The sequence below is a fragment of the Candoia aspera genome, chromosome 4 (assembly GCF_035149785.1).
Source record: "Candoia aspera isolate rCanAsp1 chromosome 4, rCanAsp1.hap2, whole genome shotgun sequence".
Classification (NCBI taxonomy): Eukaryota; Metazoa; Chordata; class Lepidosauria; order Squamata; family Boidae; genus Candoia; species Candoia aspera.
In genome coordinates, this window is record NC_086156.1 from 6988303 (window position 1) to 7011413 (window position 23111).

Consider the following 23111-nt stretch of genomic DNA (forward strand, 5'->3'; position numbering starts at 1 on the left):
AGCTTGAATTCTGCAATTGTTGAGTTCTAGAATGGCCAGCGACTGACATTCAGCATCGCCAAGCTTGGCATAATTTTAGATGACCTGCTGGGGAATTCTGGGAGTTGAAGTCCACACATCTTAAAGTTGCCAAGATTGAGAAACACTGGTCTATCTTGTTTTCTCCCTTCCAGTAGCTTGAATTCTGCAATTGTTGAGTTCTAGAATGGCCAGCGACTGACATTCAGCATCGCCAAGCTTGGCATAATTTTAGATGACCTGCTGGGGAATTCTGGGAGTTGAAGTCCACACATCTTAAAGTTGCCATGGTTGAGAAATACTGCCATGGAGGATATTAATTGTCTATTAATTGTCTGTCTCCCATTAGGCACTGACACCAATGTGTGGAATAACTTTTAAAGGAAGTTATAATCCAATGTTCTTCAATCTGATACCTTCCAATGTGTGGGACTCTGACTACCATAATTCCCAGCCAGCAGAGACTGGGGATGATGGGAATAGTAGTACAAACAAGCTACTATGGGCCCCAAGATGGAGAAGGCTGAGGGGCTCATTTATTCTATCTGGATGCTCTCCAGAAGCTCCACTTGGTCCTTGTTTCATTTAAGCTGGTGTCTTCCAGGCAGAGAATACCAGTACAAGCCTTCTGGCTAATGCCATCAAAGGCAATCGATTAATATAAAAGGAACATATTAGGATGCACATGCTTCAGTTCTGAAACACCATGATCTTGCCCTTGGAAGAGTATCATCTTAATGGGCACTAACTGCAATTTAATATTTAATATCTGCCCTCTGGGATCTTTGATAAGCCTAGCCCACAGCCTGTGAGATGGTGCATTTAAAACGACCCTGGATTTAAGAAAGGTTAACCGTGCAGGCCGAGATGTCTCTACTCAAGTCCCACGGTGTTCAAGCACGCATATGATTGCAGCCATTTCAATGGGAGGGGCTGTGTTTTGCACGCAACAGTTCTCAGGTTCAATCACGGGAACCTGCAAATTAAACCAAATGTAGTAGCAGACAGTAGGAAAAAGGTTGTTCCTGGTCCTATTTCACTTCCTTGGTTACATTCACACGTGCATGTGGTATTCCTTCTTGCGGGGGAGATGGGCAGTGAAAAAATATGATAACTAAATAACTAAATAAAATTCATTTTAAGTCTATGTCTTACATTTTTGGCAAGGACAAGAAATGAATATTATGTGTGCCTTTGAGCACCATGAACATAATATAAATGAGACAAGCCTTGTCAGGAAAGAGATTTACCCTTTCAAGATAGGAACCAGGTAAAGTGATTCTTCTGCAGTTTTTCTCCTGTTCTCATTAAAGTTAATGGAATAGAATTTGCTTTAGAAATTAGAGAGAGAGAGGGAGGGAGAAATTCCAAGAAATTCCCATGAGTGGTTTGTGGTGTTTCTGCACTTACTTGGAGTGGGTGTGACTGTCCCGTCTTCCATTGTAAAATCATCTTTCCAAAGATCTGCAGCCTCTCTGAGTTCATGTGTTTCAATAAAATCCCACAAGAAGATCTCATGGAGGAAATCCCTCCTGGGGGTCTTTTTCAGTTAATAGTGGCTCCTCCCTTTAAGAAATGGTTGGAGATGTTCTCCTTTCCATGGGGAACTTTGAAGAAATCATCCACCCAATTCCTCTGCCAAAGATTTGGTGGAGAATTTTGGAAGACCATTGGTGGTCCAACTCCAATTCTGGCAAACCTAACTCATGTTCCATAGAAGAGTTCAAGTATTGGGGTCACATCCCCAAGATTTCAAGTAGGGGTACTAGCAATCCTATAAATCAAGGAATCTAAAAATCCTGGTGGTGGAAGCGTTGCATTCCCTCAATGGATCATTAATGAGAGTATTCACACATATTATATTTCTTGGAGATGAGTATTTATGAAATTTAGATAGCTGTTCAGCTGGCATAATCATGACTCCAGGTGGTGTGCATCAATTAAAAACCAACCCCCCCCCAAAAAAACCAATGCAAATAAAAAAACCCTATGAAATCAAAAGAAACAAAATCCATACTAATGTATCAGACAACATACCATTGGGGTCAACCAAACACACTCACCACTTCCCAGAAGACAGGCCCGTCTATTATCCTGGCCCGATGCCCGGGGGAAAAGCCAAGTTTTAAAAGCTTTTCTGAAGGCTAACAGGGTCGGGCCATCTAAATCTCAGGGAAGGAAATAATTTCACAGGGCAGGCACTGCCACAGAAAAGGCACATCTGCTAGGTTCCATCAGACGTCATTGCCTAAAGAAGGGAATGAGTGGAATGGGCAGAAATGTTCAGAGACAGGTGATCCCACAAATAAGCCAACCCTGTGCCATGGTGGTGGTGGGGGCTTTAGAGGTGGTAATCCACACCCTGAAACATACCTGGATGCCTACTGGGAGCCAGCACAGCTAGAAAAATAGCAATCTTCATTACTATAGTGTGGTACACCACATTCTGGACCAATTTCAGCTTCTGGATGGTCTTCAAGGGCAGCCCTATGTACAGCATGTTGCAACAGTCCAACTGGGAGGTGACTAAGAGGTGAGTGATGTCAATTGGGCCTCCTGATCCAGGAACAGGCACACTAAGCACACAAGTTGTTGTTATGCCACGGTCTTCTTGGCCATACTTGTCACCTGCTCCTTGAGCAGGAGCCGTGAGTCTAGGAGGACCCTTGAACTGTGTGCTGGTTCTGAGTGGGAATGCACCCCTCTCCAGAACCAGTGATGGAAAATCTCTACATCTAGGTTCAGAAGTGGTTGCACGTGGCCTTGCTGGGATTCAGCCAAAGCCTGTTCTTCCCCATCCAGACACCCATAAAAGTTAAAAAGGGGAGAGGAAAGCCTGAGGCACCCCATCAAGCAAGAGTTTATGGCTAGACCTGTCTCCTCACCCCACCAACAGCAAATGAAACTGGCCCTGGAGGAAGAAGGACCACAACACCATACCTCCAATCCCAATCTTCTGAGCCAGTCCAGAAGGACACTATGATTGGTGGTATCAAGAGCTGCTGAGAGATCAAGAAGGGCTATGATGGACGCCCCACACCCATCCCAGTTCTACCAGTGATCATTCACAAGTGCGATCAGTGCCATTACAACTCTAAACCCAAGTCTGACTGAAAAGGATCCAGAGAATCTGCTTTCTTCAGGGTCCTCTGGGGTGTAGCCCAACCATCATCTGAATAATCTTTCCTAAAATGGAAAGGTTGGGGACAGGACAAAAATTGTCCAATACTGTTGAGACCAGTGATGGCTTCTTAAGAAGGGGATGGATCAGGGATGGGCCACTGACTCCTTAATTGCTGGCAGGACCATCCCCTCTGAAGGATGCTTTCACCACTGTATGGATCCAACCATGACACCTACCTAGAGGCCTTAAGCAACCAGAAGGGGCATGGATCTAAAACCCAAGGGGACTCATTAACAGCCTTAAGGACCCATTCTGCTACCTCAGTACCAGCAAACTCAAACTCTTCCCAGATAACTGGGCAAGACTGTATCTTGGTCAGCTGCATAGGACCTGCACAGCTACTGTATAGTCCAGCTCAAGTGGATCCGATAACAATTGTGTAATTCTCCCTAAGTGAATGATGAAGATTCCGAATCAGTGCCCCATGTTCCAAGTTATTTGAGAAAGCGAAGAAGTGCAACCCTTATATCCCACTGATTCAAAGAGCAGGCATTGTCAATCGGTTTACTACAAGCTAGCTGTCCAAGCCAGACTTTGCCACACTTATTGGGAGACTGTCCTATTGGGAAGGATGCCGCAAGCAGTTTTGAACAATTTTGGGGTGCGCACCCGCCTCCCAAATAAATCACAGTCAGTGTGCATTTAATTGTCTGGACTTACATATCATGCTGAGGCTCATAAATTTAAAAAGAAAACTCTTCCAAGATCAGCTCAGCAGAGTTTTCTTTTTAAAAAATACTGTTATGTTTTACAATATGAGGATATCCTTTTCTCTCTCCAGGCTGCATAACCTGTTTAATGAAAAAGAGCAGAGCTGTGGGATCCAAGATAAAGGAAGTTTGTCACTGCAAATGTGTGCTCCTTCTGGAAGCCTGGCGCAGACCCACCAGCTCCAAAAATAACTGTTGTGTCTTCTGGGCTTCTTGGGAGATGGATGTTCCACAGCTAAATTCAAGGCAGGAGTTGGGACATCAATGAGCTATCAGAAGCAGCTAAATTTCAGCAATTAACATTGCACAGCATTTCTCAGCCCTGAAACAATCCTGCTAAGGCTTGGTTTCTACAGAGTTTCTCCTGAATTCTCCAAAGCATTAGCCTATGCCACTTCAGTAGTTCATACAATCCCGCAGAAACATGCTTTTCCTTGGGAAACAAGGTTAAAGATCGTGTTTTTGTACATACAATCACAGCATGACCCCAGCTTTAAAAACTGAAATTGGCAACACAAGATTAGGCTGCATGTGACGTTGCTTTAGATGTACACCAGGACGTTGCAAGTGTACACACAGGAGTAAACCACTGAGCTCAAACGTGGATTTGGAAAGAGATGTATCGCATGCTCGCCAACATTAAGCAATTGTATTCTCATTCACGGTGGAATGTGTTGCCAGGGTAATCCCCGTGCAACCCAGAATGTAAAACAGAGCTGGGGATATCTGCGGAGAGAAGGATCGTAAAAGTCAAGAAGGCCGAGACGACTGTGTAACTGAAGCCCCACCCCTTTGTGTTGTGACACATATCTTGAAGGGGTGGGGCTTCAATTTCACAGGGGGCCTGGGATGCAGCACAGCACCTCAAGGGTCCCACATACCTGTAGAGGGGTACAGAGATAGGCTTGAAGAAGCTATGTTATAGAAACATCAGCATAGCCCAGATAGGAGGGGATGAGAAATAAACTCAAGACTACCCTGTCTTGATTCTCTCTAGTATAAGAGGCGGGTGAGAGAATCTCGGTCAGGCTTTCAAGATTCTGTTCTTATACCCTATTATAATAAACCATTGTTATACCCAAAGTTCCAGTAGTTATTATGGCGTCTGTTTCCTGACCTGGCCTACCTTGAAGGGCTCACAACGCCATTTTGTGATTGCATTATACTACTTTTTTCCCCAGAATCATTTAATATATATGTGCAAATATATGTATGTACGTATGTATGTATATGTGTGTGTGTGTGTGTGCAGCTCAGTTATGCAGGAACCATATTACAGCTGTTCTGAAGGCTTTGCACTGGCTGTCTCTTTTCTCCCAGCCACAGTGCAAAGTAACAATAAACCAACAATATTTCCTTCAACAATTATGCCTTTTAATAATTTTTTTCAATAGAAAAGGTACTATCAGGTTCCTGATTTTGTTTGTCTCCTTATGTTGGAAATTTGTAATGGAATGTCGGAATGAACTGGAAGACATTGGGGGGCTGAGGGTGGGGGGTGGGGAAGAGATGCTGCCTAGGGAATGATCAGATAAAAGAGGGAGGAGCCCACAATTGAGTAACGGGCAGAGAAAGAAACTTAGGAAGGATCCACCTTAACTTGGCAGATGGTAAAAAAGGGACGGCAGGAAATTTGTACTTTCAGACTTGCAAGATTTGGCGAATGTAGCCTAACCATAAAGTAGAAGTAGCTTCTCTGGTCATGTTTCCTGCCTGGTTTACCTGGGAGAGCTGACAAAACTAGAAATTGGTTTCTTTTATTAGCAGAATCATCATGATCTCTGTTGACATTACTGTACTTTGCAAACCTAAGAAATATCAGAGCGGCTTGTTTAATCCACGGAGACCATGACGGGAATGAAATACAGCCTGAGTTCCCACACAGTGGCTAAGCTATTGTTTGCTTAACCGTGGTTTATTCAGTAAACCACAAAGGCCGAGTTCACACAACACCCAAAGCCTAAATCAAAGAAACAGTTATCAGGGCTTGGGGCAATGTGTGAATCTAGGCAAAACACATAGTGGGAAAGAGATTCATCTCTGCTCTTCAGTTTTTAAGAACATGCTTATGTTTTAGTTTTACAAAAGCCCCCAGAAAACAGAAATGGCCTACAGACTTCTCCAACCAGCTGTGTTAGTAGAATTACGGCAGTTAAAGTCCACTCCAGATGGTTTACTTGGTTATGTTTTTGTCAATCCAAAACATGATCCATGCCCTTTTCTTCTCCTTATTTTTTTGAAAGCATCCCAATACCTTTTATTTATTTCTTCTCCCAAAGAAATGCTTCCCAAATTAAGTGTGGGGCAGGGGAACCTTTTCCCCAAAGTCAGGCTCTGGGTTTAATTTAACCAAATGCCATTCACACTAGATGCCTGAATGACTTATAAAAATAAGAGGTATGTACGTGGGGACGCGGTGGCGCTGCGGGTTAAACCGCTGAGCTGTTGATCGGAAGGTCGGCGGTTCGAAACCGCGCAGTGGGGTGAGCTCCCGTTGTTAATCCCAGCTCCTGCCCACCTAGCAGTTCGAAAACATGCAAATGTGAGTAGATCAATAGGTACCGCTTCGGCGGGAAGGTAACGGCGTTCCGAGTCGTCATGCTGGCCACATGACCCGGAAGTGTCTATGACAACGCCGGCTCCAAGGCTTAGAAACGGAGATGAGCACCGCCCCCTAGAGTCGGACTCGACTGGACTTTACGTCAAGGGAAACCTTTACCTTTACCTTTATGTACGTGTGAGAGTTTGGGGCACAGAAGAATCTGAATACCTAAAGGACAGGGGCTTTAATCCTTCCCCCCCAACACATTCACACATTCGTCTTCCAGATCAGAGACCCACATCTACGTGCGCGAGAGGCAAGTGGTGCAAATTAAGAATTCACATCTTGTGCATTGCGGGAGGAGAGCTGTGTTAGCCTATGGTGGCCAAAAATCAGGAGGAGTCTGGTAGTCCCTTTTCAGAGTCATTGATTTAATTAAAAGGCAGAAGCTTTTGTGAGCTGCGGTTCCCCTGGTCAAAACTGGATGGCCTGAAAAGCTGCCACTTTTGCAGGACGATGCCATGGTGAGGGTGACATCATGATGTCTTCTACTGGATGCCACTGATGGGAAGCAAAGCTTCTGCAAAGCCTCTTTTGTGTTTTCGTGCACCATGAAATGCGCTTCCATATCTGGTGAGAGCCTTCAGTAAGTTTCCAAGACCTTATGGAGTCCCCTTGGTTATGACAGGTGGAGTGCGTAATATCAGCAATAATCCTTTCAGGAAACAGAGCTGTCCTGGCCAAAAATGTGACTCCTGCAGGGCTCAGCGCTGGTCCTCAAAATAATTATTCATCTTGTAAATCAGCCTGAGTTGAAAGTGTAAATTGACTCCCCGAGCTTCTCTTAAGCCAAAACATGTTTCTGTACAACAGGCCCACTTTGTAATTTGTCTTCCTTCTGGAATCGAGACATGAAATAACTTCCTCTAGCTCATATCAGCTTATGAACCACAAATATCAAACCTTTATCCCTGAACCCTTAGAAGAATGATTTTGCTTGCCTTGCTGGGCATGGCAACATAAATATTTTGACTTCTGGTGTGGGGAAAACATTGGAGATTTAGGGCAGAGATCAGCCTCTTTAGGTGCTACCGTCCATATATTATCGGCTCTGCTGTCTGTGATTTTAAGCCTTTGATCTGTTTCACACAAGATTAAATTACTACATGAAATGTTGCTCTGCATGCAGGGATCTTCTAGTCAAATGCCATCATGCATTAAGGATGAGCTACTTCAGAACCAGGTGCAATTATAACCACAGCACCTCTTTTTCTGGAACTCCAGGATCCCCTGTCAACCTTGCAAGGTAGACCAGACAGGAAGCATGCACAGATGAACTAATTATACCTTATTGTAAGGTTGCATGAACAGAATCTTGAAAGTCTGAAAGTACATTTCCTCCTGTCCCCTTTACAGCCCAAGAAACGAGGGAGGGTCCCTTCCAAGATGTTTGCCATTCCTTCTGCAGGCTCAGCTGCCTCTTATCTGATCATTGCCTAGTCTGCAGCTCTTCCTCCTGTCTCCCAAGGTCATTCCCACCTACCATTACATCCCCCTTCCAAATGTAATTCATTCCCCAGAATGTTGGCCCAGTTTTCTGACATTTTGAGTAAGAAATATATAAGAATTGCAATATCAGTCCTCAAATAAGGTTATGAAAACAAACACAATCCCCCAACTCAGCTCTAAAATCCAGGAGAAAACTGAAGATATTGTAGTCCCATCTATGGGCCTGACCTGAATTCCCCCATGTTGGATGCCTGCTCCATCCATGGTGTTCCGCTTAGCAAAGTTAGCAGAGGTGGCATCCTTCATGGCGCAGTGGAACCATCAATAGTTCACTTACTACTTGTGTTGCTTATTACATGATCTATGCATAAAACTGGGGAAGCCTATCTGGTTCAGCATAATGGTGTAGGCTTTCGCAGCCAGTGTCTGTTTGGCAGTGCTGGGCTTCAGGGTTTTGTTGGAAGTGTTAGCAAATCCAGCATGCCTCATTAGCATGTGCATTAGCATGTAAATTGAGTTCATCCCAAGAAGCAACTCTGAGGAAGCTGTTTGTCGCCACTCCCACTTCCTCTCTCTCTCTTCCTCCTTCTTCCATTGGGAGCAAAGCACATGGCTCTGTGCTGCTCCAGTTCTGGGCACCATGTGGTATGCCTGGAATACCCCCTTTCTTCCACGCAGCTCTTAGCAGCTGTAGGGCTAAGGGTGAATTATTTATAGGGACAAAAGAAGAACAAAGATTTCATCTTTTTCACCAAACATGGATGTAACTGGACCAAGAATAAAAATGAGTAAGATATTATTTCACTTACTTTTAAACCTACTATGTCTAAGCATGTGATTCTTTATGCTTAGGAGGGCTGAGTGTGTAAGATCAATAACCTGTGTTTCTCTAACATGCTCATTGAAGCTGTTTTAAGATAATATTCTTTTTCTGTGCCAGCTTCTCAGCTGTGTTAAGCTCTGCTCCATTTCAGTGGTTCTAGCAGGCCACTAAATGGCTTCAGGTTTAGAGACCGTGGTCTAGAGAACAGATTTCCTGATGTTTCGCCCGATTGCTCGTTTTGATGGTGGTGGTTTGGTGGTGGTAGAACCAACACCACCAAAATGGCCAAACAAGATCAGGCACAAAGAAAGAACCAATCAGAGACCACCCCTCACCAACCTGCACCAATCGGAAACCAGCCCAGCTAAAGGCCAATCAGAAGTCAGGATGTTGTTGTTGTTGTTTATTCATTTAGTCGCTTCCGACTCTTCGTGACTTCATGGACCAGCCCACGCCAGAGCTTCCTGTCGGTCGTCAACACCCCCAGCTCCCCCAGGGACGAGTCCGTCACCTCTAGAATATCATCCATCCACCTTGCCCTTGGTCGGCCCCTCTTCCTTTTGCCTTCCACTCTCCCTAGCATCAGCATCTTCTCCAGGGTGTCCTGTCTTCTCATTATGCGGCCAAAGTATTTCAGTTTTGCCTTTAATATCATTCCCTCAAGTGAGCAGTCTGGCTTGATTTCCTGGAGGATGGACTGGTTTGATCTTCTTGCAGTCCAAGGCACTCTCAAAATTTTCCTCCAACACCACAGTTCAAAAGCATCAATCTTCCTTCGCTCAGCCTTCCTTATGGTCCAGCTCTCGCAGCCATATGTTACTACGGGGAACACCATTGCTTTAACAATGCAGACCTTTGTTGTCAGTGTGATGTCTCTGCTCTTAACTATTTTATCGAGATTTGTCATTGCTCTTCTCCCGAGGATTAAGCGTCTTCTGATTTCCTGACTGCAGTCAGCATCTGCAGTAATCTTTGCACCTAGGAATACAAAGTCTTTCACTGCTTCTACATTTTCTCCCTCTATTTGCCAGTTATCAATCAAGCTGGTTGCCATCATCTTGGTTTTTTTGAGGTTTAGCTGCAAGCCAGCTTTTGCACTTTCTTCTTTCACCTTCATCATAAGGCTCCTCAGTTCCTCTTCGCTTTCAGCCATCAAAGTGGTATCATCTGCATATCTGAGATTGTTAATGTTTCCTCCAGCGATTTTAACTCCAGCCTTGGATTCCTCAAGCCCAGCATGTTGCATGATGTGTTCTGCGTACAAGTTGAATAGGTAGGGTGAGAGTATACAGCCCTGCCGTACTCCTTTCCCAATCTTAAACCAGTCCGTTGTTCCGTGGTCTGTTCTTACTGTTGCTGCTTGGTCGTTATACAGATTCTTCAGGAGGCAGACAAGATGACTTGGTATCCCCATACCACTAAGAACTTGCCACAATTTGTTATGGTCCACACAGTCAAAGGCTTTAGAATAGTCAATAAAACAGAAATAGATGTTTTTCTGAAACTCCCTGGCCTTTTCCATTATCCATCGGATATTGGCAATTAGGTCCCTAGTTCCTCTGCCTTTTCTAAACCTAGCTTGTACATCTGGCAATTCTCGCTCCATGAATTGCTGAAGTCTACCTTGCAGGATCTTGAGCATTACCTTACTGGCATGTGAAATGAGTTCAATAGTTTGAACATTCTTTAGTGTTTCCCTTTTTTGGTATGGGGATATAAGTTGATTTTTCCAGTCTGATGGCCATTCTTGTGTTTTCCAAATTTGCTGGCATATAGCATGCATTACCTTGACAGCAGCATCTTGCAAGATTTTGAACAGTTCAGCTGGGATGCCATCGTCTCCTGCTGCCTTGTTATTAGCAATGCTTCTTAAGGCCCATTCAACCTCACTCTTCAGGATATCTGGCTCTAGCTCACTGACGACACCATCAAAGCTATCCCCAATATTGTTATCCTTCCTATACAGGTCTTCTGTATATTCTTGCCACCTTTTCTTGATCGAGATCAAGAAGTCAGGATACTGGGTTATAAAGACAGAAGCCCAGTCAGTCCCTGCTCAGTTGCCTGTGATCTGCTTAGCAGGCCACTTTGCCTCTGAAGCTGCCAGCCCAGCTGCTGGTGAAACAGGAAATCTAGATCATAGTCACTAAACCCTGAAGCCCAACACTGCCCACCTATCTGGTTCCTTGGGTGTCATCATATTTCACTTAATGTGATTCTTCTTGTGTTTGCATCATTAAATCACCCTAAGCCATTTCATGAAAATACACTGATAATCAAACCACAGTTATTACCCTGCAAGACTTTGCAAACCTCTTTCCAAATCTTTTGCCTCTTACACGCGGCAAAAAACAAGAAATTCCTCTGTTCAGTTGACTTTAATGGTGGATATACATAAGAAATGGTCAGGATTTCAGTATTGCAAAGCGCTTTACATTTTCCTTCAATACTTCAAATGAATACTTACTCATATTTAAATAACAGACTGCAGTTTGCAGGCTGTTCATTTTAGGTAAATTATTTTAATTAGTACGCTAACCCAGAAAGGCTTCCAAAATGGAGATGGCTAGCAACCAGAATAAAATGTTTAATTCATACATTTCAAGGAACACATTCTAAGTACACATTCCAATTAATCCCATTTCAATTAAATATGGTGTAAATGTGCATAGGACAGCAATCCAATACATATCTATTACTTTTGCGTAGGATCCACAAGGTTAAACGGATGCTACTTCGACACAACTGTTAACGGGTATCTAGGAATATAGATTATTGTTTGTTTCACAGAGTATTTCTGAAAGTATTGCATTACTATTGTGATGTGAATAGATATGAATGAGATGTACAGGTAGTGCTCACTTAGCGACCACAATTGGGACCGGCAACTATGTCGCTAAGTGCTGTGATTGCTAAGTGGAAAATCACATGACTGTTGCAGACTTATGATGTCACTTCCCATTCGGTTGTTAAGTGAGTCACTGCAGATTAATACAGGGGGGTCTGACAGCAAGCATGACAGGTCCAAAAAGCTAAGTTGGATGATCTTAGGTCTATATTTGAACGGGTGACTGTACACAAGCGTCGTCTGCTATGGATTCTTGACAAAAAGGGGAGATAGCCAGTTAGATGGAGTGGAGAAGGTGCTGGACTAGAAACTGGGAGACCATGAGTTCAAGTCCTGCCTTAGACATGAAGGCTGGCTGGGTGACCTTGAGCCAGTCACTCTCTCTCAGTCCAACCCACCTCACAAAGTTGTGGTGGTGGGGGAAGTAGGAGGAAGGCACATTAGCTAAGTACATTTGATTTGAATTGCACAAAATAAAGACGAAATATAAATCTAGTAAATAAATAAGAAAATTAAAAAGGCAAATTCAGGGAACTAATATCACTGAAGATATAATAATGCCTTTCTATAAATCTATGGCGAGTCCACACTCAAAATCTATTCTTGTGTACAGTTCAAGTCACTGTACCTGGGAAAGGATATGGCCAATCTAGAAAAGTTGCAAATAGAGGTGATGGAAATGAAGAGGGCTCGAAGCACCTCCTTTATGAGGAGAAGCTACAATTATCGGGGCTCTTTAGCTTGGAACCACAGATCAGGGGAGACCTGTTAGAAGTCTCTGCAATTACGCACGGCATAGATAACATGGAGAGATAGAAATGGAGATCATCCAATGAACCTAAAAGCAGGGGTAGAAAACAGAAGGATTTTTCTTTCACACGGTATTTAGTTAACCTGTGGAACTGTCTGATGCAGGGGTGTCCAAAAAGTCAAGATGGTGGCCACATCCATGCAATCAAAGCCCCGCCTCTTTTTACATACCAGCAATTGTGGTGCTGGCCCCAAATTTGGGGGGTTTAAAAGAGCCAGTTTGAAAACCAGTTTGGTGTCGTGGTTAAGACATCAAGCTAGAAACTGGGAGACTGAGAGTTCTAGTCCTGCCTTAGGTACAAAGCCAGCTGGGTGGCCTTGGGCCTGTCCCTCTCTCTCAGCCCTGGGAAGGAGGCAATGGCACACCACTTCCGAAAAACCTTGCCAAGAAAACTGCAGGGACTTGCAGAATCGGACATGATTAAATGGATTTAAAAAAAGGAGTGGGGGACTGGACAGGTCCCCCTTATATTCTTCCCTGAGACCTTGAAACCTCTTCAGACGTCGCAGAAAAGTCCTAGAAAGACAGATCAAGGGCCTGTGAAAGGCAGGCTGACTTTCCTAGGGAGTTTTGCTCAGAGTATGCCACGCAAAATGAGGAAAACTGGACAAGACTTTGCATTCTGTGTTTAGGACTCTGATATTGCTTTTACAGGCTCAGGCTCCACGCCGGAGCAAGGGCAGATCTTTTGCATGCTCTTCTGAGGGCTGCTGACCAAGCATTCTCAACCAGCCCTCTGAATAATTATGCAAGGACTTCACAGGGGCAGCCGCAGAAAGATTAAGCAAGCGAGTCACAGCTCTGGCAGCAGAGAGGAAGTGGAAACCTCGGGTTTCCTCCAGGCTCCAACACTTCACAACTGGCCAGGAGACAAACATACATGCAAGACAATGCAGCTACAGGAAGTGTTTATGATTACACGACAGAGATTGTACACACAGAAGAATGGAAGAGGGAGAAAGACAGATGCATGCACACTCCCCAATCGAGGGACTTCAATGCATCATCTGTCCTTCACTCTGAGAGCTAAAGACTGGATTAATAAAGCCACTAACTGGAGCGAGGCCAGTTTAGGGTACTTAGAAGCGATTTGGAAATTAATCCTATTTTTTACAAGCTAATGTTGATTGCAACACCATTCTTCTAGATCAGTGTTTCTCAACCTTGACCTCTTTAAGAGGTGTGGACTTCAACTCCCAGAATTCCCCAGCCAGCATGGGTTAGAGTGGCTGGCTGGGGAATTCTGGGAGTTGAAGTCCACACCTCTTAAAGAGGTCAAGGTTGAGAAACACTGATCTAGTCCCCTACTTGATCAATGATTGTCCTAAACAAGAATTTGGCTCCAGATCCCCAGCCAAACAATACAGTGGAAGTGGGATGCTGGACTCAACCTCCTCTTCTCCACAGACACCCACATCTCTAATTAAAACTTCTTTCTGAATTTGGAGAAAAATTTACAGGTAGAGACCTGAAGGCTAAGGGGGGGCGGAAAATAAAAACTTGTTTTTTTCTGTTTCTGCCCTTTTAAAAAAAATATTGGGTCTTTTAAAAACAAATATTGAGAAATTGAAAAGTTGGGGGGGGAAGTACAGAAAACTCCAGCGAAATATTTTCTTTAAGAATAATGAAAACAAAAAGGCAAGGTTCTCCTATACTGCTACCCTTAATCCCGCCCTCCAATGTTTGTTATTAATTTACAGCAAGAAAACTTTTATCTAAAATCTCAAATCCTTGCAGTTGCTGTGTAACCAAAGTGGTCAGCACAACTTTGCAACGCAAGAGTAAAATGTATTTCTGCCTCTTGCCTCTTGAAATTTCTGCCAATTTCACCCCAAAAGGAAGCCAGGTTCATTGCCTGATCTGCTTTGGGGTACATCTGTTGGCAGATCTGCTCTTGATTAGGCTTCAAAGAAGCACAAAAGAGTACCAAAAGAAAGTTTTTAAAATAAATTCAATTAGTAAACCTAATTATCGTCAGACTAAATTATACTTTTGCATTGAATAAATATACCCGACATGGTAATTGCATGAATAAACCAAGTTATTTATACTGCATTGTATGTTCCAAAAATAGCAGATTGGATTTAGATCAGGGAGGGGGTTTGCTGCATAGCTGAATATTGCATATATTCTAATTATCCCCACCCCAAAAAACCCCCAACAAATCAGAAAAAAAGCCTTTTTTTTTTCCCCACATGGCTTCAAAGGTTCTTCAGTGTTTATACCTCTCCCATCCCATTCTTGCATTGTAATTTCACTAACTCGAGAGAATCAGGAAACCATGCCATTTCCAGTCCATGTTTTAAAATCTAAATACTTTGTCTGATCCAAATCAGGGAGACAAATTTGTGTTTCTTCCAACGTGGCTGAACTACAACCCAGCCTGGCTGGGCCGGCAGGAACTTTGAGGAGTTAAAGCTCATCAGCATCTGGATCCCACCTCTGGAAACAGTTCTCTGTATGCTAAAACAGCAGCCACCAGTTGTATCCGTGGTGAAGGAAGAGCAATGATAAAAGCAATGTTACATCCATACAGTGCAAGCTCTGTTTGTTTTGTCTATGACTATGATCTCACACATGCTACAAAAAGGGTGAAGCTTGTGTTGCAACAGCGCAACACTGCTTTTATCATTTTGTTGACACACTGGATCCTGCAGATGGTAGCAATCATATTATTAATATTATAGAACCAAGGTCCATATATCAGAACATTGGACTTGGGAGACCTGCTTTTCGAACCCTGGTCCATCCATGAAGTCCTCTTAAACCTTTCTCTGTCTCAATGTTCCCCATTGGTTAAGCAGATAATATCACATTAAGTGTTCTAACCACCTTCCATACCTCACTGTCTAGTGAACGATGCTCCGCCAGGCAAAGCAGAGATACTGAAGATATTTTCCAATATTCCACTATTAGGGCCATGCATTCACTGGACAAAACTGGAATCAATTATCTGGCTGTCTCTGGAATTCTTTGGTGAGTCACCCTGATGCAGGTGAGTCACCCTCCATCCTCTCTGTCCTTCATGCAGCACAAGCCACTCACTTTCAGCTGCAACACTGTGGCCTTTGGTTCAGTGCAGTAGCCAAGCTTGATGCAGTGGTGAAGCCCACCCTGAATGCTTTATTCCCTGGTGTGTTGGTGAATAAACCACATTTCAAGTGCCTATGGGAGGTGCAGATGCTTACTCCACTAACCATCTGTTAAACCAAGATGGAAGGAAGTGTGCTTGTGTAACGTGTTTAACCCTGTCAGCTGCTACCCTGGTCATTATTCTTTAGTTTTGGATCTGGCTGCATATAATTATGCTAATCAGGACAAGGGTTAGGGAAGTGTTTCTCAAACTTGGCAACTTTAAGATGGGTGGATTTCAACTCCTGAATTCTCTAGCCAGCATTTTAAGAAGTCAAGATGGTAGTGTACTGGTATGTGGGAATGACCCTGGAAGACAGGAGGAAGAGCCACAGACCAGACAACAGTCAGATAAGAGGCAGCTGAGCCTGCAGAAGGAATGGGGGTGTGGGAAACGTCTCAGAAGGGACCCTCCCTAGTTTCTTGGACTGTAAAGGCGAGGAGGGAGAGATCTACTTTCAGACCTGCGAGATTCTGTTACTGTAACCTTACAATAAATTAGTGCTGCTACTTCTGGGCGTGCTTCTTGTCTGGACTACCTTGCGAGGCTGACAGGTAGCCACAACTGCATGGCTGAAGCCATCTTGAATTAGGATTTGCTAATTTCAAACATTCTGCCCATCAACATCTATGTTTACATGACCGTACTTCATATAATGTTTGACTGAAATCAAGCAATGTCTTTGGTCTTCCACCCCAAATTTTCACAAATAAAAAACAATTCCATTAGATAAGGAATTCTTTAAAAAGCAGTAGCCAAATGAGGCCTACATTTAGCTGTTTCTCATTAGAATGGGATATTTGCAAAGAAAATGAAAGTCACCCGCTGACTGGGATGTTGCAATTTTATTCTAGCCCCCATTAGTAGCCTAGCTAAAAGGAAAAAGACGTTGGAAATGCCAGCAAGCAATAGCTACTGACTAATTTATTGCGCAATCAGGCAACATTTGCAAACAGCCTACCCTCTGGCTTCCAACTCCTTATCTCTTTTTATTTATGTTTTTCAGGATCACCACCACAAAATAAACAGGGCAGATGTTCAGTTCACACTTTAAAAAACTTTGGCCTGATGTGTTCCACACAAAGCTCCTCAACTTTTGCACAGATTTGGTCCTTGGAAGGATGTGCCGCATCTCCCACAGAGGTCTTTCAGCTCTTCTTAAGCAACTTGTTTTTATTTCGCTTCATTTGTTTTTTATTTTTAGCCTCACAAACTCTGAACCTCTGACATGACGCTCCCACATCAAGCAAACTGTGGGCCATTTCCCAGAGAAAGCTCAAGTGGTTGGATTCTCAAAACATGGACTGCAAATTTAAGGGCCTGAGTTGCTGCAGCCTGCTCCAGCAAAGCCCAACAAACTGCTTTGTGACTTAGCAAAATAAAAACTCGATTTAATAGATGATAAGGGAGATGGGGCATCCATTACATCTGAACTTACAACCCTGGCGTCAGTTTATGTCATTTGCAAAATTACATTAGAGATATAAACAGTGTTGTTTGCAGTAAAACCTCTGTTTAATGGAGAAATCCTAAGTCTGTTAAATGGAGGTTGTCCATTATATCAGAAGTCCACTAAATTTAGGGTTTACTGCATTTGTGTTAACCCTGCCTACACCGTAGCAAGCTGTGCACAATTAGATGCTATGAGCAATTTTTTTCACTTAGTGGTATGAGTCAACCCAGCCCACTGTGATTTATTCTGCAAACCATGTTTCAACAAACTATGGCTTAATGCAATAAATGAACCCGATCATGGAAGATAATCTGATATTTTTCTTCCCAACCACAGAGGAAAAAAACAGGAAACCAGCTAAAACTATCAATTCCAGGCTGCCCCTAGCAAGCCAGAATACATATCTCCCAAGCCCCAATATTGTTCCTCTTTGGATGTATCTCCTGTAGCTCTATTTGCAACACCCATCACCGAATTGCTAGACCTGAGGAAAAGGGAATTATGTCTGCTTTTGCAAACAAGCCCCTATCCCACGAACAAGCTCACACCCAACGTGCAAAAAGAGCCTGCAGCACTCAGCCAACACTTCCCCTTTTCCACGAAACCTGTTGTTGTTCAGTAACAGGAAGCACGTGGACAGTCCAATGGCTATACATCACCTTCAACTCTACCACAATTAGTACTACAGCTTGCCAGGGGCCTTTTTTAAAGAAACTCTCCATTTGCAACGAGGCACCCGTGCCACAAAGTGGAAAATAATCCCTGCAGCCTAATTCAAGCCAATCTTAAAAGTGTTTCACTCGAAAATAAGCTGCACTTTTAGCAGGCCTTCTAGATCAGTGTTTTTCAACCTTGGCCCCTTTAAGATGTGTGGACTTCAACTCCCAGAATTCCCTGGCTGGGGAATTCTGGGAGTTGAAGTCCACACATCTTAAAGGGGCCAAGGTTGAAAAACACTGATCTAGGTAGACTCCTGTGCTCCTGACTTGGAGGCACATTCTACTGTGTGCGAAGGATGCAGTTTTAGATCACGTATGTAGATTACATGCATAGCGCTATAGTTTCTAGTAAACAGGGATAAGATGGAAGACGATGCCAACGTTGACACTGAGTTAATTCATTCTTAACAGCCGCTTCCAGTCACTGAGCTGGCTAGCTTTTCCCAACCCAGCACCCTCGAGAAGCTCAAGTCGTTTTCCATCATGGCCAGCGATCATGTAGGCTGGGACGTGATGCAAGTCGTACTTGGGAAGCAGCCTGGCTGAGAAGGGCTTGAGACAGATGGATCCATATTCTGATAAGCTACAGAGCAAATGTCCGGCCTTCGGGACCACTTCTCAGATTGCGGTTAGGGCAAACCAAGCGTTGTTAAGGAGGTCTTCTAGGTCTCCTCTCCCCCTTTCAATGCGGATTTACACTCTGCAAGGATTCTAACCTGGATGGATGACCACGTGGACCGATGTAGAGGCCAGGCCAATAAACCAACAGATACAGGATCAGGCTGTAAACTTTCAAGCCTGCGTGACAGGTACACAACTCGTCACCGTTCACTTTGGGTTATGGATAGAAATAGCTTTCACTTCCCCAAGGTTATGTAACAACATACCAGAATTACACATTAATCTCCTCTATCATAATGTGCCTAGTTTCTGGCAATGCTTTTCTCATGAAATCTTGTTGCACTACTTGAATACCCAGAAAGAATTGCTCAAACACCCCCCAAATACACCATGGAAAGCATGTTGGTAAGAAGGATCAGATCTGGGGATAAGTGTGCAAGATTGCAGTGCGTTCCCTCTGGCTACCTTGAAAGGTTACAGCAAATTCCATGACCAAGGATTAACTGTGATGATTTCCCTTCTAGAAAGAGGTGGGCTATCCCACCCCGCAGGTATTTAAAGAGGGGGGATGTTGATCTGTCAGGGTAGCTATACAGGTAGTCCTCGACTTATGACCATTCATTTAACGACCCTTCGAAGTTACGATAACACTGGAAAAAGTGACTTATGACCAGTCCTTGCACTTACGACAATTGCAGCATCCCCATGGTCACATGATCAAAATTCAGGCGCTTGGCAACCGGCATGTATTTACGACAGTTGTAGCATCCCAGGGTCACATGATCACCATTTGCAACCTTCCCAGTCGGCTCCCAACAAGCAAAATCAATGGGGAACCATGTGATTCTCTTAATGACTGCAGGAAAAAAAACTCGTAAAATTGGGTGCAACTCACTTAACGACCACACTGCTTAGCAACAGAAGTTCTGGTTCCAGTTGTGGTCATTAAGTCAAGGACTGCCTGTAATTGAATCCTGCACTGTAGATTTTGCACTGAGCAGAGGGTTGGTGTAGATGACCTTCAAGCTCCCTTCCACATCCATTTTCCCCCTTCTACACAGGATATGGAAATGGTTACCTCCCACACTGTAATCTGAACCCTGAAAATGTCTATTTTTCTAGCCCTGGCAACAGGGATCAGACCGACAGCCCAGTGAGCCATTGACAGTTGAGATGCGGGACTGAGGTGGGCCAAAGAAATTCAGATTCAAATCCCCACATGGCTCAATGGTCTCTTGGAGTCCACTGATTCTCTGTCTTTCTGGGCCCAAATGGCCCCACAGTACTGTAGCTGTGGGGATAAAATGAAGAGGCACCCAGGTAAGCTCCCTTGGGCCACCCTAGAGAAGAACTGATCTAAACTGGATGATGCAATGATGACGATGATGGATTGAGCCACTTTTGACTACAGGCCTGGAACACAGAAGTCTTTAAAAGCAGGCCACACCCTCTTTTCCTACTCATCTTCATATCTACCTACAAAAAGTTAAGATTTGGGGGGAAGGTGGCAATCTGAAATGTCCACCACCTTCACTCCATGACCTGTACTGTCATTTCTTCCCTTAGGCACTTCTCTTTGGGTCTGTCCATCTATTAGAGATCCTGTACAGGTAGTCCTCGCTTAATGACCATTTGTTTAGTGATGGTTTGGACTTACAACGGTGCGAAAAAGCCGACTTGTGACCGGTCCTCACACTTATGACCATCGCAGTGTCCCCTGGTCACATGCTCAAGATTTGGGCACCTGGCAACCAGTTCACATGTCGCAGCGCCCCTTGGTCACATGATTGCCATTTTTGACCTTCCCGGATGGCTTCTGGCAAGCAAAATCAATGGGGAACTGCATGATTTGCTTAATGGCCATGTGGTTCGCTTAATGCCCATGGTGATTCACTTAACAACCACCACAAAAAGGTTGTAAAATTGGGTCTGATTTGCTTAATGACCACTTTGCTTAGCAACTGAAATTTTGGTCCCAATTGTGGACGTTAAGCGAGGACTACCTGTATGGATCAGTTCTCATGGCCCAGCTGTCCTTCAACCACCTATGCAATTGAGGGATTCCAATCCATTTGAGCATGTTGTGATCTGGGCCTGCAAGATTTGTTGTACAATGGATGAAACAGTGAACCACGGGATACCTGGTCCTGCTTTACAACACGCAAGGAGATACCAGAGCACTTGTAGTTAATGCTGCTTACCATCTTCAGATCTCTTTCCCAAGCGGGTCTGCTGAAGGCTTTTAAAGGCCCTTTAAACTTTTAAAAGCCACCCCCCCAGGCTTTGCATAACAGGAAATGAAAAGAGGGCTTTGCAAAAAGCACAAAGTTCCCAAAGGGCACCCCAGTTTGCAGACAGGGTGCAGAGCAGGCGCCCTTCAAGATAGAAACGTTGCTAATTCCCAGTTTCTTATCCAAAACTGAAGACATGTTTTAAAGATCTTGCCTTGTCTTCTATGAACTTCCCTCTTCCTCCCCGTTTTAAAAGTGTTTGGAATCAACCCTGCAAGGGCTGAATGAAGGTCAAGGCACTCCCCAGGGTAAACAGCGGGAAGCAAAACAGTGTTTTAATTTTTAATTCAACTGAGTGAAGTCATCATTAGAAATGTCTAATCAGGTTAAAAAGTACTTCAAGTATGTGCGGAACTGTGTGTGCGCGCGCGCATGGAAGTGTCACAGCACTTAAACCGCTCCTAGCGCTACAGAGCCAAACCACATGCAGGCTTCCTGGGAATCCTGCAGGCTGCAAATTTATGGAAACTGACTTAGGCACAGAATGCAAGAGCTGGAAAGGGCAATGCAAGGCCATCCAGTCCACCCCCACCGCTCAGTGAAGGATTAAACCTTCTTGAACCGCGGTGGATCTTGCTTCTGAGTAACGCCAGCGTATCTGAAGAACACATTATCGCGAAAGCTTCTTCCAAAACATGTCAGCTTCAGCGATCACTTGCCTGGCTCTCACGCCCTCTCTCCCCCCACCCCCACCCCACGGCCCCAAACATCGCTCCCCAATGGCGCTGCTAAGTGACAGGCTGGTGCACATTCCTTTCTGCCCCACCCCCAACCTGTTGCGGCGGCTGCGAAAAAAAGCAGATTTCACGCTGCACACTGCACAGGAGATCTAGGGAAAGGCATTAAAAAAGAATAGCATCCAACTTCTTGTCCATCAGCTCAGGACCAGAGTAGCGCTACGTTCCCACGACTCACCGAACCAGCAACTAGCCAATCGCATTTAGCCCGCGGTCTGTGCAAAGAACCCGGCGCCCGATAGAGCCCTTGGCCTCGTGAGAACGCAGAAAACGGCGTAGCTAACCCCGGGGGGACGCCTGTCCTGCGAACACAGCCAGCAAGCAGACTTACGGGGATGTGAACTCGCAGCACGCGTCTCTTCTGGCCACCGTTCTTCTTCCTCCCGGACGAGGCATCTTTCTTCTTGGCGTCCATGGCCGTGCTTCCCATCGCGTGGACGCCTCCCCACCTCAGGGGTGCGAGGAGAGGCTGCCTGGCGCGGATCCAGCCAGCTTCCTTCTGCCAGCTCCACCCCGCCTCCACTCCTCTGGATCCCCGGGTTGGAGGGCCGTGGGGACAAGAGGCAGAAAGCTGTCAAGAGGCGGCGGCGGTTTGCTGGCCGCTGCTTGGGCTCCGGAGGCCGAGGGACGGGTCAGCGAGGAGGCGAGCGGAGCCTCGGCATCGCCAGCTCGAGCCCGGGTGCCCCGGCGGAAGACGCGACCCCACCAGACCGAGGTTGCAGGGGCCTCTCTGCCAAGTCAGAACCCGCCGCGATTTCTCGGACGCCGCTAAAGTTTCCCGGTCGGCATCTTCCCGGAGGCAGCGCGCCCGCCGGGAAAAAGCCCGAAAGCGCCCGGAGGAAGACGCCGCCGCGGGCAAAGACGGCGCGCAAACGCTCCGACCCGCGCGCCCTCTTCTCCAGCGGGCGCAGGGCGAGAGCGTCGCAGTCCTCTCGGAGAGGTCGGCTGCCAAACCCGGGGTCCGGGCAAGCGGGTGCAGCTGGCGGGCGGAAGCGGGAGGGAGGGCGAGGAGGCTCGGCGGCTGCCCCGAGCCCCTTTCGGGCGTGCAGGAGGCGAATCTGACAGCCACCCAGGCGCAAACAAGGGGAAAAGGAGCGGAGGGAAAGCGGGGAAACCCAGCCCAGAGAAGGAGGTGCAAACCTCTGGGGGTGTGTGCGTGTGTGTGTGTAAATATATTCCTAGCAGCCGAGGGGGCGGAGAGGCAGCGAGCAGGAAGTGCACAATCATAAAAGGCAACTTTCTCCCGTCCAGCCCTGGCAAAAGGCGCGCACACGCCCCTCGGCGCCTTCCGCGCGTCTCCCCAGCGGCCAAGGCCGCCGGAGAACTCGGCGCAGCTCCGCAGAGGAGCCACTTCAAGGACGGCCCGCGCCCGCCTCCTCCCCGGGCACTCCCCGGCCGGCCGGGGCCAGCTCTGGCAGGAATCCGCCGGAGCCGCGGGGGCAGGCGAGGTGCCCGGCGCTCTCCCCCAGCCCCCCGGGGAGGGGGCCGGGCTTCCTCCGGGCACCCTCGGCCGGGCGCGAGTGGGTGACCCGCGAGGACGGAGCCCCGCGCGTTCCCCGGCCGCCTGGGCTGGAGCGGGGAGCGCGCGGCCGAGGGCGCGCCGCCGCCGCCAGACGTGCCTGCCCGCTGCGCAGCTGACACAAGGTCTGCGGGAGGCGTCCGCGGCCAAAGGTGCCGGGGCTGCGGCGGCGAGCGCTGCTCCCGCGCATGTT

General features: G+C 45.9%; 1 protein-coding gene across 3 annotated transcripts in view; it reads right to left on the reverse strand.

The window, feature by feature from the left end:
* PRKAG2 (protein kinase AMP-activated non-catalytic subunit gamma 2) overlaps positions 1-22031 on the reverse strand; it is a 160451-nt gene extending 138420 nt beyond the window's left edge. For 2 of the 3 annotated variants that reach the window (XM_063303362.1, XM_063303360.1), the window contains exon 1: positions 21731-22027. In XM_063303362.1, the coding sequence (XP_063159432.1) occupies positions 21731-21829 (99 nt within the window). In that variant the 5' untranslated portion in view covers positions 21830-22027. Of the gene's footprint in view, positions 1-21730 lie in introns of all 3 variants that reach the window. The other variant, XR_010067926.1, reaches the window with a different exon arrangement.
* Positions 22032-23111: the final 1080 nt, after the last annotated feature.